At 40.2% G+C, this 19,244-nt stretch overlaps 1 protein-coding gene and 1 long non-coding RNA gene across 2 annotated transcripts in view; both read right to left on the reverse strand.

Annotated features, from left to right (window-relative positions):
- Positions 1 to 745: 745 nt before the first annotated feature.
- On the reverse strand, positions 746 to 5,821 carry LOC132984679 (uncharacterized). Its single transcript, XR_009674997.1, has 2 exons — positions 4,036 to 5,821; positions 746 to 3,993 (listed from the first exon to the last, which is right to left on the reverse strand). It is a non-coding gene; the product is annotated as an uncharacterized LOC132984679 (long non-coding RNA).
- Positions 5,822 to 5,939: 118 nt separating this feature from the next.
- Positions 5,940 to 19,244, reverse strand: part of slc30a2 (solute carrier family 30 member 2) — a 16,794-nt gene continuing 3,489 nt past the window's right edge. The window contains exons 2-8 of the mRNA XM_061051561.1: positions 16,526 to 16,737; positions 13,883 to 14,029; positions 12,496 to 12,649; positions 10,125 to 10,356; positions 9,002 to 9,107; positions 7,513 to 7,647; positions 5,940 to 6,700 (exon numbers count right to left, since the gene is read on the reverse strand). Of these exons, the coding sequence (XP_060907544.1) occupies positions 6,555 to 6,700; positions 7,513 to 7,647; positions 9,002 to 9,107; positions 10,125 to 10,356; positions 12,496 to 12,649; positions 13,883 to 14,029; positions 16,526 to 16,737 (1,132 nt within the window). The 3' untranslated portion in view covers positions 5,940 to 6,554. The remainder of the gene's footprint in view (positions 6,701 to 7,512; positions 7,648 to 9,001; positions 9,108 to 10,124; positions 10,357 to 12,495; positions 12,650 to 13,882; positions 14,030 to 16,525; positions 16,738 to 19,244) is intronic.

Below are 19,244 nucleotides of genomic sequence, written 5' to 3' on the forward strand. Positions count from 1 at the left end.
TATCGACGTTTAAGTCATAAAAATAATCTTCAAAGCATCAAACTGTAATTAGTCTTGTTTTGTTCTTTTTGAAATGTGACATGTAATAAATGTTTTTGTATAAAATAATGTTTTGAATAATTATTAAATAAAGTTTAAATTAAAAAGCTCGACAACAAAAAAGCTATTTTCTACAATGCTGGGCCTCTTTCAACTCATTTATCTGCCGCTCTTTCTGCCAATTCCCACAATGCGCGGCGCTGACGGACCACGCCGTACACTACGAGCCACAGCCAGTCTCCGGATCGTGCCACAGAATCTTGTTTTCAGATGCTTATCATCACTTGTCTCCTGTTCTCCACCTCACAGACACTTGCTGGTTTAACAGGAGGGTAGACGCAGGAGGGGGAGGGGAGCTGAGGGATGAAAGAGGTGTGTCCAAAGAGAGCTTTGTTTTGGTTTTGAAAATCTGCTCTGAAAGTCACAAAGTTATGTTACGGCAACACTGTCCCTGATAGCAAGGTCCGTCTCCCTTACCTTCGATGGCAGCCGCAAGCCATTATGCCACGGGCAGCAGACGCCTGGAAGCCCTAGACAAACGGAAATCCCTGGGTGTTGTTTCCATCTTATACGTAAAGAACATCCAGCTTCTTTCCATCTTCACTCTTTTATTTCACTTGACAAAAAAAAAACCTCTTGCCACACATATAAATAAAATTTCAAACACCACATTTGTGAAGTGGATTAATGCGACATCACCAGAACACATGGACAAATCGGACGATTTAATTGTACAAGTGAGATAAATGATATACTTATTTACATAATGTATGTATTCACAAAAACATACACAGAAAACTCACCATATCTGACATATTTACAAAAGTCACACAAAGTATAATTTTCACAGACATCGACAGCACGACACAGAGCATTCTCAGACATTAGACGTCCATAATGAACAAACAGAACGTGTGTTTTTCTTGAATTAAAGGCAGGGTGGGTCATTTCCTCCAGATCCACTTTTTAAGATTTTGGTTGAAATTGTCTTTAGGTCCTGACAGAAATTAATAACTCGTGCTCTGAAAAAGGAACAAAGAAAATCCGTCATCTGTATCAGTTTGTAAGTCTGTAAAAACTTTGACCAATGTCTGCCACGAGGTACCAATCTGATGAACCAATCAGGCGCCTCCCTGTCTCCCTGCTCGCTCTCTACCCCTTGCGTGCACTAGCTCACACTCAGAGCGTGAGCTGAGGTCCGCTTCTGGAGCAACGTCGCTCGTGCATGTACGTGAGGGGCGTGGCTTTAGAGGGGGCACAGAGGGGAGGGGGTGCAGACGGAGCACTGAGGGAATGCTACTTTCAAAATCATGCTAGTTTTCAAAAATGACCAACCCTGCCTTTAGATCTTCTTAATCAGACTGTAAAGAAACGTTAGCCCCAGTTTAGTGGAGAACTTCGGTATGCATATATGTATCAAAACTGGTCAGTAAAATGCATTGGTCTTTATTTAACATTCACATTGTTTTCACCTCATAACTGTTGGGTCCACATGTACTCTCATTTTGCATCATTTTTAAAAAGGAAAAACAAACATTGAAATATACAGGATCTGTTTAAAAACTGGTGAAAATATATCATTTGAAAGACGAAATCTTTCCTTTGATTAATCCTCCGCATGGTATATCAACATATTCTGATTGGCAGTCGAACAAGACACTTTGAACTGTACATGATATCGATCAACAGCGAACAACCATGCAAGTATTTGGACCAGAATGGATGTCGGGTTTTCTTTTTTTTTTGGGGCGTTTACAATGGACAAATGCTTTGTTCTTTGGGAGCGACGGACAACATCCACAACTGATGGTAGCTGCGGAACATTACAGGCATGGCAACAGGTTGTCGGCTTTTCTTTTGGACGATAAATGATTTTGAAAAATTTATAATTTTCTGTCAAAATGATCCGTTTCAGTACCAATGAAAACTGGCCAAAGATCAGCGAAACATGCTGTGAATATGAGCAACAGAAATGTTGATGGTAATGACACACTGATCACACTCTCCTACTGTAGCACCACCGTCAGCCCATTAATAAGTTTCTTTAAAAACACCTCATGTTGACCTGTGATGCACAACTAAGGCAGGTGGTAAAGCACAGTTTGGTTTTGACCACAGCTAGCAAAGAACATATTGTCAATTTGTTATAACATTCTGACACGGACTCTGAATCGGTTGCTATACAACATCACCAAACATGAGAGGTCAATATAACCAGTTAAAAAAAATCCTTTAAAGCCAAAACTAATGTGTAGGCATGTTGCTGTGCAGGTTTCAATAAAGACTAACTTTGATTGTGGGCATAGAAGAAGAGTTGCCTGTCTTAGCTACAGCATACGCCATCTTCTCCTTGCTCCTTGCTGATGAGCCTTATCGTTACAACAACTCTTTACTGGAACAGATTTGATTTAGAGTGAAAGGAAACATCAGATAGTTTCAATTACTTCCAATTAATATATCTTGACCTTCAGGCGAAGCTATGTGTCTTTGAAAAAATGATCGCTCTGCCATGCTAACCAGTCAACTTGGTTGAGTTAGACCCAGGCTAAGGGTTAAAGGTCATATTTTCTGAAGACATTGCTTGATGCTGAATTGCTCAGATGCTTCCTTGGCATTCCTTTAGTTGAAAACCTAGACACTGGACTTCACTGCTCCATGTGTAACTATCAGCTGATTAACTTTGCTTGATGTATGGATAAAATCAGAATGCAGCTTTATGTGACGGCTGCATGTGTCCAATTCCATTCAAATTTCTCATTCAGAATATGGTTTAACCAACAGCTGAGGTTGTCTGATCTTTGAAGGTTTCTAGTGATCCAGGTCTTTGTATTACAAGCTTAATCTGAAAACCATGAACAGCTAAGGTTGTCGAGTGCCCATCTTTGAAATCCAACCAATTCCAGAGCAGCAAAATATGGATGACTGGATGGATGGATAGATGGACATACAAAAACATAAAACTGTGATGGATTGGTATCAGTGAAGCTACAGATCCAAAGGCAACTGGACTGTTTGAAGAAATTGGAAGACGTTTCACCTCTCCTCTGAAGGGCTTCTTCACTTCTAAAAGATCTTCAGCCAGTCCAGTTGCCTTTGGATCAAGCTTTGTATTCACCATGACCTGGATGACTGAGAACCTACACAGACATTGATGCTACAGGAAGAAAAAGGGAAGAGATTGATGACAGCACAAAGCCGAGACTAATCATTCGACTTCTGGACTAAATCATTTCTACCATCAGACGTGAACGTTCGCTCTGAGAGCAGCTGAATCCTTTCCCAGTCTGCCTTCTTCTGCTCAGTCAATACAACATCCCCTATTTGTCAAACCACTCTGAACAAAGAAACTCAACAAGAAAAACTATTCTCTTGTGTGAATCCCAGAATGTCTGCAACACAAGGCTTAAAAAGAAAAAAAAAACCTACAACCAAAAAATAGCCCTTAATGATTTCAGTACTGAAGCTGTTGGTGTCTTTAGACACATACACTACATTGCATATGTGAATCAATCCTCATGTTTCCAGAGATGACCCTCCATCTTTGGCGTGATGTAATAAAGAACGTACAGTACTGTAGAGATATTGGTCGTTTACAGATTTGGCTGAATTCTAACATTAAAGACAGACACTTGAGCCAGCTTAGTGTGATGAAGTACAGTACGATAAATATTTCAAGAGAGAACCAAAGAACTATTAAAGTCAGGATACTTTAAGTTTTAAGTAGAGCTGTCAGCATTAACTACTTAATCGGGATTAATTACGGGCTGAAATTAAAGCATTAATGATTAATCGCATGCTATTTTGTCCCTTCAGGCTCTCCGTAGATACTCGTCCTCAGTGTCTCCCTGTAGTCTCAGTGATGTAAAAGAAAGACACTGCTGCATCTTTGAATGTCTCATTTCACTTTAACAAACTCTCAGACAGCTCAGCTGACGAGTCCAAAGTAATATCCACCTTATGACATCACACATTGACCTTATGACATCACACATTGACCTTATGACATCACACATTGACCTTTGGTACCGTTCCTTTGAGCTGTTTGACTTCAGTTTTAGATCTGTGACGAGTTCCTTTTTCCGCGACTAAGGTAATGTCTTAACCTTTGCTCTACCAGAAGGTCCTTACTTTATTTCAAAATAAAAGCTGGGTTGAATTGAAATAGCATGTAAAGCACTATCGGCTCTTTTTAAATGCAAGATAATGGAATTTCAAACATGTGATTAATCACGATTAACTATCCAAATTTAGTGATTCATCGATCAAAAAAATTGTAATCATTTGACGGCCCACATTTTAAGACCAGTGTGCGAGAGCAGACATCTTTACTGTCAGTTAATGTATCCTGTAAACATTTTAGAGCTGCTTTGTTAGCAAAAGGCAGTTTTTATAAATCAAAATGTGCTTTCCAATGGTTGATTATTTCACCGTTACCTCAGCATGATTACTGAATTTATGCTCATGAAACTGACCAGTAAGCAAGTTTAAAGACCTCAAACCATGAAATTTCGTGATCTTCCCAAAGCAAAAACCATCAGTGTGAATGAAATGGTTTAATCCACTTGTTTTCTTTAGATATTATCCATTTAACATCCTAGGAATTTGCGACAATGCATAGAGAACTTCTCAGCGAGTACAAATGGTTTATGACAAGCTGCCGGTATAGATTGATTGACATCTGACTTTTAGATCGATGGAAAGCGGATTAATGGAACAAAGACAACAGTGAGCTGTAGGGTGAGTGTCCAGGAGATCTGGCATTTGGTGGAGTTGGTTTTGAAACAATAGACATTGAAGTCATCCATGTGTTCCTGGTAGCAGTTCATACCTGGTGCTCCATGCTTGCAGCTCTATATCAGGATTTGCATGACTTAATACATGCCACAAATTTTGCTTTAGATCCGCTCAGCTTCATTGGTCGCATGTTGGCCTGAACGGAAAAGTCTACCCAATCCAACAAGCTCACAATAAGGGTGTTTTATATACTAAAAATTGGGCTTTTCGAAAAACGGCACCTTCAGCTTGGTCAGTGTCGCCAGGTATCCCAGCATGCTTTGAGCAATACGTCAGCGAATAACCATACACAACAGCTGTGTCTCGTTTCGGGGGTTGAATTCCTTGAAGGACCCACCCTTCATCGACCCCTCAGGCCAATCTGAAATGAGAAGATCTGGTCTATGGTGGAAACCCTGTTTGCATCACCAACTATCCCCCCCTTGCCGCATTTGAAGGAGCCTTCAAAATGGGACAGCCTTGTGACACTCAGACATCTTCTTATGCGTCCCCTGAACAAACGCAGCCCCTGAAATGGGACCTATAGCTAAAGATTCATTTTGGGGATTTTTGCCTTTATTTAGACAGGGCACTGGATAAATTTGGAGAAAGTGGAGAATGACATGCTGGGAAGGTGCCGCAGGTCAGACTTGAGCCCAGGCCGCTAGCTTGGAGGACTGTCCTCAGTACATGGGGCACGACCTAATCACTAGGCCATCAGCGCAGAAATAGGATATTTATCCCAAAGCATGGGAGTAATTATGGACCTTTTTTCCGGCAGTTTTCTTTACTTTCCATTCAATACTAAAAAACAGGCAGTGTTCTCTTTTAGCAGCTGTTACTAACTAGCTGGCAGTTACTTTAAAATTTACAATTCCACTGTTCAGTAACTCTAAAGCTCAGTCATTGATCTATATCTTTTCTGTTAAATATCATACAAGAAGATGTTTGAAAATGTTTGCATTTTTGGCTGAAGTTGTAAAAGCAGGCACATTTTTTAGAATTTTAAGGAAGCTTTGCTTGCAATTTCTTCTGTTCCCGCTACGATGCTAAAGCTAATCAACGCTGGCTCAGAATTTCAACCAATCAATTGTTTTACTTGTATCACCCCAAATCATTACAGAAGTTATTTCAGGAGACTTTTTTGGGAGGTCCAACATTAATCCAATACGATCAAGAATTTGGCAACAATGGCAATTGAAAACTTCCTTTTACAGGCAGAAACCTTGAGCAGGACCAGATTCACTGGTGATGACAAAAAGTGAAATGGAAAATGTCTTTGGCTGTGTTGCATATTTTTGGGGATGGAAACAACATTTCGACAAAATGTTTTCTAACAAGGCTGGACCTTCTTTTGGTTCATACATTTCTTGAAAACCCAAGTATGTGGCTGCACCCCGAACTCTTTTACTAAATCGTCACAATTATTTGCAAAACCACCAACTATAACAAAGACTGGAGAACCAATCACTGCTTTGTAATTCCAGTCTTTCAGGAGGATAAAGTATTTGGCCGTATCCATGTTAGCATTAAGCTCCAGCATAAGCACCTTACCACCAACACATGGATGATTTCTCTGCGTAATTTCTTGCGACTAAATTATGAACTCAACTAAATTTGTACAAAAACTCCTTGAACAGGAGGCTGCGTTATGAGTACAGCTCACCCAGAGAGAATGGGAATGTGCCTGAGTCCTGTTCCATGTCCTGTTGGGTTCGGTCTTGTCCCGTCCAGTATCAGTATCAGTCACAGGGGTCCTGGCAGTGGGAGCAGTGGCTCATGTCTTCAGAGTAAAGCTCCACCTGGATGGTGATGCTGTAGAAACCGAACTTTGTGTTGAGCAGATCGGTGGCCTCCTGCAGCACAGACTGAGCGTCGGTACCCTCCTCTGATTATAAGACAGAAAATAACGCAGTGAGTATGAACGTTTTGTTTTATGGCCTTTCTCTGATGTCTTTATTCTTTTCATCATGAATGTAGATTAAATTAGAGCAACACAGGTGGAAGAGAGTACATTTAAAATTCAAAACTCAATCGGTGTGAAATAAATGCCCCTTGAAGGTGACACCGAAACAGTTGATAGCTCTCACGTGTCGCATGGAAATTTTCCCCCATATGCACATTTTGCACTCCCACTAAAATACATAACTTTAAGCTGAGCTCTTTTATTTTCCTTCCATTCATAAATGATTTCAGTTTCATGGGATCAAGAGTTAACAAAAGTTAATTTACTCAAGGACTATACAGGTTTGATGTGGTTGTGCTTCACTGTTGTATTCCCATGTTATACGACTTTATACTTCATTAAATTTAATGGGGAAATGTACTTTGTTCAACACTTACTGTACTCTGCTTATTCAGTATAACACTCAAGAAAACATGCACATCCAAACCAAAGAAGGGCAGGTACTGAGTCAAGCAAATGAGTCGCTTCCAGAAATGTATTTCATCATCTTGACATCAACAAACAGCTGAACCTTGTAGGTCAGTAATACGATCACTACAGACCTTTGACAACAATGTAGAACTGTCAGCACAAAATTAAAGATGTGTTTTTAAAATATAATACAATGTACATCACCCTTCATTATTCGACCTTCAACTACCAGGATAGTCTCATCTTTTACTCTACTGTGCTGTTTTCTAATTTCCCAGTCCTCACCAGTCAGAGTAGGTCTTAAATCAGTGTCTGTAACTCACCTATAGCCAGGTGAACGGAGACCAGTGACTGGCCCAGAGTCAGAGCCCAGAGATGCAGACTGTGCATAGACTTCACAGCCTTCACCGACAGCAGCACCTCCTTCACGGAGTTAAACTCTATTCCTTTGGGAGATCCTAAAAAAAGAAAAACAGGCTCCACATTTATACCCAATATAACATATCTGTACATATTTATCCTGAATTTAAATATATTCATTTACACCAGAAGCCTATTAAGCAAGCTCAGTATGTAGAAACATGGAGCAAAGTAAAGGGAAGTCTATAAGTGTATCACCTTTCAACAGCAAGACACATTTAAGTCCTCAATACAGACCAGAAAAACATTAAGATGTCAAATGAATAGAAGGTAATTTAAAAATACACAAAAATAGGAAAGATGTCAAAATTATAAAACAATTACAATAAAATGTATATAATTAAAATCACAGCGTAGTTAGAATGCAGAAGACAACATGAATATATTTTCTAAAGTTTAACTTGATTGTAAAATGTAGTGTCTGTTTTATCTGTTTAACAATAAGATATGTTACATTTACTAACTAACTATATAAATCTGCATGTCCTCAAATTAATTATGAAAAGATATTTTGTTATTTTCAACGATCTGAGCTAGAGGGATAATTGAATAGAAGTGGCCCGAGAATGGAGCCCTGGGGAACTCCACAACATTTCTTGTAAATTCTGTTTTTTAATTTCTTATAGGCATTAAGTAGTCCCTGTTGTTTAAATATGATTCAATTTAATTCAAAGTTTCTTCTAATTTCTTCACATCTTGGTTATTAAATGGTTTTGCTGCAGTCAGTGTCAAACGCATCTAAGAGATCAAACAACACCCAACACTCAAACTTTTCCTTTGTCTTGTTTTTTCTCTTTTTCCTTTATTTCCAAGTGCTTTTGTTCAATATAAGTTATCTACGTGTTCATATTAAAAGAGTCCTTGTTGGCTAAATATATTACACATTATATCTAATATTTTATGCACGAGTGGTTCTGTAGATTGTATTCCCCCCCAGGGATCTGACCATCTGCGCTCTAGTTCTTTGTTTCATTTTAACTTCAACTTTGAAACAGGCAACTGAGCTGTCACCAGTGAAGTGTCACAAAAGCAGTGGGATCTGTGTAAAAGGAAAAAATCCTGGTGCTATTATTGGCTTCTCTCTGTGAAGCTTGTGTCAATAATGTGACAGCTATATCGTCTGTGGTGATTTAATCGACTGACTGCCTGACTGCCTTCATTACATTAAATATGCTCTGAATCTTCTCATGAAGTCACAGATTATGACAGTGCCACAGTCATGTGGCACTGATGTTGTAAAATCCGAATATAACTTGCCAGCTTGATTACGGCTGCCTACAGACCAAGAAATCAAGCCTTTGTGTTTGTCAGAAGTACAACCACTAGTGTGTTGTCTTTAGGGAAAAGTACTGAACTAACAAGATCAAATATACTGATATCTAAGTAAAGTACCTTCCAGTAGTATCCTGAAGACGTCTCTAAGGATTGTGACGGTGGTGCAGAGGACAAAGACGGAGAACAGGAACGTACAGATGGGATCTGCAATTTTATACTCGGGCTGTAAAAGAGGAATAAAATAGAGTTACAGAGTGCACACAAGTGTTTTTTCAGGTCACAACAAAGAGAACATGTTGCAAGATGACTGAAAAGCTTTACCCACTCTGAATAAATTAAAGACGACAAACTGGCTTCACATGAAATCACATCATGTTGTATTCTATATTCAACATGTAGGATTATTCTATTGTTTTAACTTGGGTTTTTTTTTGTGTTTTTTGAGAAGTAGGAAAGCAACATAGATCATCTACATCAGTAAAAGTGAAAATATACCAGAGTTTAAAATACTCCATACTACTACATGTAAAAGTCCAAGATGAAGTAATTTGAATTTGACAGAAATGTCACGAGCTAAATGTGCACTTAATGTCTAAACTTAAAGTACTCATTCTTACATTAGATATTCTGTAAAACTTTAAATAAAGGCCCATCCCAAAAAAAAGACCCTAGTCTCTTTTACTAGCCTGGTGTTGCTGCATAAGTAGAAAAAGTAGCACAGTAGGTTGGCATAGCTGCTGTCTCACAAAGCGAGATCAAATTAGTGATTTCTAATTTCATTTTTAAACGATATCCCAAATGTGTACAATTACATATTCTGTCTGGTGTAAATGAAAATAATGTCTTTCCCATCTTTGCTGTGCACGAGTTTGGTTTGACACAAATGAAAAGCCCGTCTCATGTTGACGCCTGTCCCAAATAAAGGCAGCGTCATTTCATAGACTGAAGGAAATAAAAGCCCAGGCTTAAATTTGAAGTTTTATGGTGCATGTATCTAAATGCTTAGAGATATGATGAATTCTTAAGATGCTTTGTAAAGGATCGATCAGAAGTATGATACTAAATGCTAAATAATTTGAGTTATAACTACAATACTTAGTGTAGTGGAGAAGAAGTATAAAGTAGCATGAGATGGAAATACTCAGGTAAAATTCCAAAAAATCTGCAGAAAACGACCTAAAACTCGAGTCGACTTGACGTTTCGGTCTCACCCTAACATGACTGTGATCTATTATCTGACCCGAAAGTAGATGATTGTCGCTGCCACCATGACGCCGACGCTCTGCAGCAGATCTCCGACCACGTGGATGAAGGCGGCCCGGACGCTCGTGTTGCTATGGCCACCGAGGAGCGAGTGGGAGTGGCCGTGGCCGTGGCTGTGAGAGACGGGACTGTGGCCATCCTCGTCGATCTGGTGGTAACCGCTGCCGTGGGCGTGGAAGGTGGTGGAGTGGTGGAGGATGTAGGCCATGCTGCAGAAAAACAGAGGTACTTTAATTTATGGAGTCGTATCAAGCGTTTATTAAAAAAGGTGACGGTCTGACCTTAAAGTCTTTATATGTGATTTTTCACACTTAAATGTAGAAATCAAGTATATCCTCTGAAAATAACTCTGTGAGTCATGACTGTCTACAATGGGTGTAACACCCGAGTCCCACTGTCTGTGATGTTTTCAGAGTTTTCAGAGTCCTATCTTCACTTTGTTTACATCGCCGGGACGGCCGGCTGACTCCTCCCCTCACGTATAAAAGTTATTTAATTGAGGGACTAGAGAAAAGAAGAATAACATACTGTACTCACTGCTTAACTGTGTTTCTAGATCACGCTCATTTCAGGTAAATTTACATGCAGTGTGAAGATACGAGCAGAATAAAGATCGCTAGCATTAGCATGCTAACACAACAATGCAGCGCAAGTTGTTTTGGTTTCATACTGGTGCTCAAGGGCGACATCTGCTGGATCAAAAAATTGCATTTAAAGCCTTTAAAACAAATCTAGATAGACAAATGTACTGTGAAACAAAGACAAAATGTCCCCAAGGGAACATTCATGATCATTCTGTGGAATCTTATATTTTTTATACTTTTATGTTTGCTTATTAACTGATCCAATGTATTAGACATAGCCTCACATATACATGTAACATGACCATATATGACCACCTTACATATACATACAACATGACCTTATACCTCTGCAGCACACGAACATTTTACGATACTTATCTCACCCCAGAGGTTCTTACCTTTGAGATAACACAGACTCAACAACACCTCCTTATAAGGCACATACTTGTACCACAGGGTACAAGATACGGACATAGATAAAACTACACCCTTTTCTGTGTTCCTCCTCTGTAAGTTTCGACCGCACTATATGCTCAAGTATATAAAGATTGTACGCCCCAAGAGCGGGCAGAGAACTTACTTTGTGTATCCTGTATGCATCGTTGAACTTCTCTCCTTGCTGCAAGTAATAAACTGTGTGACTTAGCAACTCAACAGTTTGTGGTTTACTCCTTTTTGTTCACTCTCGTACCGTGGTCCGGAGGGTTTTCTCTTTCTGCTGATTTCTTGCAGGCTCAGTTCTATCACAATTCCAAGTCAAAAACGATGTCCTTGACATACAAAACAAGTTCTCGCCATTCCTCTGCAATGACCATTTTATTTAAAAAGTCGTCCATTCAGGCGTCTCTGCTCATCGTCATAGTGGGAGAGTAACTCTGTATTTATGTGTGAGCGTGTAAAAAGTCAAATTAGCATCGTTAATAGCACCAGCACTAGTGTGGTTACGTCTACCATCGCACTAATCTCAAGTTAACAAAAGTGACAGCATCGAACAATGACGTCAAACGGAGGAGAAACCGGCGCACGGTATGACGTTACACGCCCAAAACTCCCCGTCTACACATGAACACCTTAAAAGGAGTTAATGAAACTTTTCACCCTGGAAGGATTTTTCCCAAAGGTTAGTTTTCAGTTACCTAAAACACGTACTAAAGGTCAAAACGCACATAAAAACGTACGCTTTCAAAAATGACCGCCTACGTGAGGACACTCAAGTTTGAAAACTGAGTACTTGAGACTTAACAAATTCACTTGGCATTCATGTCTACAGACTCAACATAAACTTGAGACGGATGGCTCAAAATAATTGACTTTTTCTAATTAAGTATTTAGACTCTTCTAGATAAGTTCCCTCTTTCCTGGGTGATTCAAAGTGCAAACATGTAAACCTGCTCGGACAGGATAGAGACCAAGAAACATTCCAAAAACTATCAACATTTGGATTCAAAGATTGTTCTGTGGTTGAAGCTCAAAAGACGAGAACAACGGTACTCCCTTTTATTTAAAACCCACAGGTGTTCAATTAGGAGGCTTGTTATTCATTTCTACAAAATGTTGAATATCAGTCAGACTAAAAGGTGTGAGCGGGCTGCAGGAGACATTTAAAGAGATGTTCACCCCTCATCCTGACTGAGTGTTTCCATAAAACGATCACTGTCCAGCAGACTCTCTTCACGCAGCGTCGAGCTCTAAGTGTCATCAGTAACCGTTCTCACACCGACATAATGTACCATATTAACACTCATTATGCCGAGCAGCGCTCACATGATATTGACGATGACGGCGCACCCGGAGGTGACCAGCATCACGTGGCCATCGATCTCGTAGTCGTTGCGCACGATCCTCTCGATGGCTAAATAGACCAGAGCCCCCGTCACAATCCAGATGGAGATGACTGAGACGAACGCCCCGAGGATCTCTGTGGAGAGAGAGAGAGAGAGAGAGAGAGAGAGAGAGAGAAATCTTAATCACTTTTACATATTCACACACTTCATCACACTCACCAGTGTGTCAGAGTATCTCAGCAGGACATGAAGTTAAGTTACAGAACACATCGCTCAGAGGCAGAACCTCGACATCAAACTAGAGTCAGACGCACAACGACAGAGACCCAGATGTTAAAGTGAGTTCATACTCCTAGCTTAGCTTATTTAATGTTTGAAATTTGATGTTTGTTAAGATTCTCCTTCGAAAGTGGGCACGTAGGGAGGAGTGGTCTTAAAGAGACAGCAGCTGAAGGACAAAGTTAGCTGACAGATTAGATGCACTGCTTTGTCCACACAGGTCACCAACATCTACATAAACTTAAAGAGGAAATATTATCCTCCTTCTCCGGCTTTTCAAACAGTCCCCCTGTGGTCTAAATGAAACATCTGTGCTGTGCTTTGGTCAAAATATAACATGAATCAAGCACCAGAGGAGGTTTGTGACCCTGTATAAACCAGCTCTCTGAGAACGCTCCGTTTTGGTGTGTGTGTCTCTTTAAATGCAATGAGCCCGCCCTGAGTTTTCCCCGTAGACATCACTCCTCTGTAGCGAGAATAAAACCTGTGCAAAAGTTTTGTTCTAGACTGGGGGTGGAGTCCATAGGTGGAGATACCAGGGGAGGGGAGGGTGTTTTTCTTTTTACTAGAATCCCACTGTGACATCACAAGGAGAGCACATTTGAAACAGAGCATTTTTCTCTGTATTGTAAGACTTATGCAGACCACAAACAAAGGACTGGATGGGTTTATTTCACATTATGTGGGTCGGTAGACTCTCAGGTTACCCAAATAAATGTTCAGAAACAATGTACAAGTGGATTATTCATAATTTGTCCCCTTTAAAGTTCATCCCAGGAGCTTTAAATAGGTGCCATATGCAGCTTGTTGAAGGTTAAATGTGATACCAAAAGCAAGTTTCTTTTGCCCAGATATTTTAGCCTTTTAGTAGAATAATGCTACTTTGAATTATTAGACAGGATAGAGAAGAGAAATGTTCTACGCCTGCTAACATGGAGCACCACTTTAAGGAAGTAAAAAGGCTTAACTCAAAGCCTCAAAACCCGGAGGCCGTAAACATGAGGACGGCACACACATTGAAAGGTTTGAACTCAGAGCTTCGTTTGCCTCCACTCAGCCGTACAGTATAGCTGATCCCTCGCACTGACCTGATCTGTGCCAGCCGAAGTTCATGGTTTTGGTGGGCGGTCTGGACGAGATCCACAGCGAGAACAGGCTCACCATCATGCTGCCGAAATCTGTCAGGAGGTGCGCCGCATCCGTCATGATGGCCAAGCTGTGGGCCAGGTAGCCTCCTGCAGGACACCAGGGAAACAAACGGCTGTGAGAAACTTTACAGTTAGCTTAATCAGAGGGAAGAGGTTACCGATTTATTATTCATCGCTTGACATTTTGCCGGAATCGGATTCTTTGAAAATGACATGAGAGGACCGTGTCTGTAAACGTTTTTCCTATCGGCACAAGATAATTCTTGAACGTTTAAACAAATCGTCACATACTGTAGACTCCCCAAATCAACAAAGTTTGTGGAGATTTTTTTATTTCAAATTGGCATTTAGAAAATATATGTTAGAGCTCGACCGATTTTTTCGGCCAGCCGATATTAGCTTATCCAGTGACTATCGGTATCGGCTAATTTTATCGCAAATGTGCACGGACATAACTAGATTAATTCACCAGTCAAATAGCATTTTCATTTGAGTATCATCGTATTACACTAGCAGCTCTTTTTCTGGCTGTCACCACTAGAGGGCGCTATATGGATTACAACAAGCATTATCACTCTCCAGAGTGTTGAGCGGTGACGCACCTACATGGGCAGTTACTTTCCAGGTGTGTGGCCATCTTGTCTTCCTGATACTGTATATCTTTTCCACAAGTGTTCTATCTATATCTATCAACCTAGATCGAACATAGATTTTAAAAAGATATCGGCCGATGTAGCGGTATCGGATATTGTTTTCCTCCCCAATATCAATATCGGTATCGGGCTCTAATATTGTGAGTATTTGTTAAACCTTAAATCATAAATCAATTTTCTGTTTCAGAGTAATCTTTGCATGAAGGTGAATAATGTTCCTCATACAAACTAATGGAAATTATACACAACAAGGAGCAAACACATTTTCTCTTTGGAGAAGTTTTATGTTCATTTGATTTCTTAGTGATCAAGCGGACGTGTTTTATGAAATGAAACTGTCTTTAAAAAGTTGCTGACGAGGAGAGTGCCTCCAGCCTCTGAGCAGTAACAGACTTTAATTACACCTATTCCACCGCCGTTTAAAGCTTTATAAAACGTGTAATTGAATGCAGTTACACACCATCATCTGTATTAAAATATAACATATTTTTTTTTTTAGTGCAATGCCCCGGGTAAAAAGGATGCGCCAGTCTTTTATATCATCGTAAACATCCGGGCAATTGGCCAATGAATGTGCAGCACCATCTCATCCTCTCAGCATTAAAAACGTTTTAGGCTTTATTGTTGTTTAAGAAATAAATGTGCAGATTTGGATACTAAGGTGTGGTAAAGATGTAAAAAAAAAAGAATAATTATGTCATAAATTAACTTCTGTACCACTCAGGATGTTTCCTCATGCCTCTCTGATGTCTGAAGTGAGCTCTGCTGTCGGAGCATTTTGAAAGCAGATGTTGTAAATCCAGAGACATTAAAGCTCCGTCACTCATGTGGAAACCACTTTCACTGACTGACACAAAGCTTCCTCTGACAAACGAAGTGATTGTCGACGGAGCAGCTATTGCTTCATGAGATTTCCGTCGGGAGAGGCTGTCAGTTCTGCTAAAACTTTACACGACATAAAAAAAAGTCCACCGCAGCTTCCTGACTAAACTCAAACTGACCTCCTGAAAAATCACAACGTGTCCATACCAAGAGGGGCGTGTCCAGACTTTTGGCCCAAATGGGACACTGACTTTTTGCAAGATTGGTCTGAAGTGTGATACAATCCAATACTCTTTCAAACCTCACCAATCATATCTACTTTACTTTTCTTTTTTTTTTTTTTTACTTTTATTCACCAAAACGTGCAAACAAGAGGGGAACTGTGGTACGATACAGTTTTGCAAGCAGATTTAGACAAAAACAAACAGACAAACAAAACAAAAGGAAAAGGGTCAGTAAATAAAATGAATGAATTAGAAAGAGGGACAAAATAAGTAAATGAGCAAACAGGACAAAGAAAAACATGGTGACAGTAAAGTAACAACATGATGTAAAATAAAACTGGTAACTACTTTACAACATGAGATAATGGCAACTAACTGAAATTTTAATGACACAAAAAGAAGATTTATGTCCAAAGCCATAATTTAAGGTACTTAAATATGTGCATACAAACTCCTGCACAGTCTAACATCACCAGTTAGTTCATTACATGTTAGACAGCGTGCATAACTTTTCTTTACGCCTACCTGACGTATTCAAAAGATTTGCAAAGTTTTTATTTACAATAAAAGTAGAAACAAACACAAATATGCTCCACTGATATGTAAAGAAAAATCATAGCAGCCTTTCTAAAAAATGACCTAATATTTGGTTTTAACAAGTCCCGCCTCTGACAGGGCAAATAGCCAATCACAGTTTAGGATTTTTTAGGGGTGGCCAATCAGATTTCAAGGGGGAACCATGCACATTGGATGATTTATTAGTGTTGTTTATGTATTTGTATGTCTCCAGCTGCAAACAAATTTCGCTCGTGGGGACAATAAAGATACCGTTGACCTTTGACCTTTGAGTGTTGTGTCTGAAGAGGATACACTATTTTTCTCACCTATGACCTCTCCGATCATGAAGACGAGGCAGACGGCTGAGGCGATGTAGAGTTTCTTCTGGGCCAGCAGTCTGTCCCCGCCATCCTCACACTTCAGGGCTTTGGCGCCGTGGCAGTGAGCGCCGACGGGCCGCTTCAGCTCGATGGCGCCTGCCACGCCTCCATTCTTGAAAGGGAAGTCTGGATACTGGTCTTTGGAGTCTGGAAAGGTGCTGCAGGAAACAAAAAGTGTGTTTGTTCATCCCTTTAGTTCTACTGTTTTAAAAAAAACCTGTTTGTACCTGGAAGTTTCATTGAGCCGGATTTTAGTCATGAAAGCTGAACAAAATGCTGAGTTTTCCATTTTCTCTCTCCCTCTCTCTCTCTCTCTCTCTCACACACACACACACACACACACACACACACACACACACACACACACACACACACAGCCAGGTTGCTGTTCTTTCCATGTGCAGTGAGGCAGTGACGGGGAGCCGCGATGATGTGGCTAATGAGGTGGAAAAAAACTAATTTGGCCTCACTTGAGATAACCACACACACACACACACACACACACACACACACACACACACACACTCTCTCTCTCTCAAACACACACACACATACACACACACACACTCTCTCTCAAACACACACACACATACACACACACACACTTAATGTCACACACTTCAGATCGGAGATTGCCAGTGTTCCAGGATTAGCCTTTATATCACACACACACACACTCACACACACACACACACACACTCGGGCGTCTTAAGGGATGCGCAGGCTGAAAAGAGGCGGCCGAGTGGAAAACAGATTTTGTTCAATTGTACCACTGGGACATGAGAGCAACCACTCCCCCCAACACACACACACACACACACACCAACTCAACACACACACACACACAGCTACCATACACACAGAACATAAACACACATTTGATGCCAGAGGGCAACAATATGTTCAAATGTGAGCATGGCATTATGCAGATAAAACAGGCCAAACGTCTTTAAAACATTCTTATAAAATAACATTAAATAAATAAAGAAATACACAAAACAATGTCCGACTGTAGGAACAAAGACACACACAGAACACGGCCTAAACTACAGATTTAGTGATTTATCAAGAGACAAGTAAGGTGTGCAAGGTTAAATACACCTCTCCTAGCTACGATCTGTTAAACTGGCTTACTTAATCAAGTTTTTCCACAAGGGTTTTTTATTCACAAGAACAAATCAAAATGCATTTTCCTCTCTCTCTCTCTCTCTCTCTCGTCCACACAAAGACAAACACACATTTGCACAGGGGCGTGTCCAGACTTTTTTTTGACTCGACTTTGAAAGTAGATGTGCAAAGTATTCATTCACAATTTAAGAAGAAGAAACTCAAAGCAGCCTTTTGCAAAAAAAAAAAAAAAAAAGCCGTAATAGTGATCTCTGAAATGACAGATAGGGAATCACAGTTTTGGATTTTTTTGGGGGTGGCTAATCAGATTTTTAAAAGGTGGCCCATGCCTCCCCCGGCCACCTTTCTGGACACGCCCCTACATGTCCACACACACCCATGTTTTTCTTTTTCTTTACAATAACATTTCCAATAAAATGTCCCCAAAAATATACTGATAATGCTTGAAAAATGTCAGATAATACTGGGAAAAAATATCATTATTTATTTTTTAATATTAGTCAAGGTTCCCAAAGAAAACAGATTATTTATTTATTTTCTGGATTATTTTTGGGGCTTTTTTTCTTTTGCATATCGGGCCATAAATTGCTCCTAAAATCACTTTGTGTGTAGCCAGCCTAACACGTCAGTAAATGATTTTAAAGAAGTTCAAGTTACCTAGAAACGTTTCTCCAAACATGTGTTTTATGTTGAGCTAGAAGCCGATCAATCCGATGTGTTTGGCAGCACTGTGAGTCCGAGACAAATTTCCCCAAGGGGACAATAAAGTGTTCCATCATGTCGATTTAGAAACTTTCCACCAAGCTCAGATGAAGTTACAGTTGTGAGTTAGTGTGTGTGTGCCGTGATAGAATGAACTCTTATTTGCCTCGACGAGCATAATGGATATCGTCGTCGCCTTGTGGCTCCTTTGTGATCTCAAATGTTCATCAAAGTCGAGCTGTGTTCATCAGTGAAGGTCCAGATTACACCAACGTGAAAATCTGTTTTGTTCTAGCTGCTGTTTTAATTCAGAAAATAACCAAACTCTGCACATCCTGCTTCTTGTATAAGAGTTGATGTGTTCATCAATACCCCACAGGGCAGGTGTACCGTGTTTGTGCAGCAGTGCTGAGACCTGATGGGGGGGATTCAGTGATCTGTGAAATGATATGATATGATATGATATGAAGAGACCTCAGAAGAGCAATACGCTGAAAACATAACAATCAAGCGTTTAATTACAGCTGCAGTCGACTTTCTCCGAGCACAGCAGTGTTTTCTTTAGCTGACGGGACAAAAGGCCTGCAGCCAAGTGAAGATGAATGCAGGGCGGGAATGAAACAATGTTTTCTCTTCCTGCTGATCTTTAAAACAGACAAGTATCCTTTTATTACTGATGTTACTTTTCCACTTTCTTCTGGTTTAAAGAAGTGATTCTTAACTGGTCTAGTCCTATATGGATCCACCACCAACAGGCCCGCCTCCTGTAGCCGTGGTGCTTTCAGGTGCGTAGGACATCACCCATTTTTCGGTCCCTCTGAATCTTTGTCAAGTG

This window comes from Labrus mixtus, chromosome 12 (genome assembly GCF_963584025.1).
Source record: "Labrus mixtus chromosome 12, fLabMix1.1, whole genome shotgun sequence".
Lineage (NCBI taxonomy): Eukaryota > Metazoa > Chordata > Actinopteri > Labriformes > Labridae > Labrus > Labrus mixtus.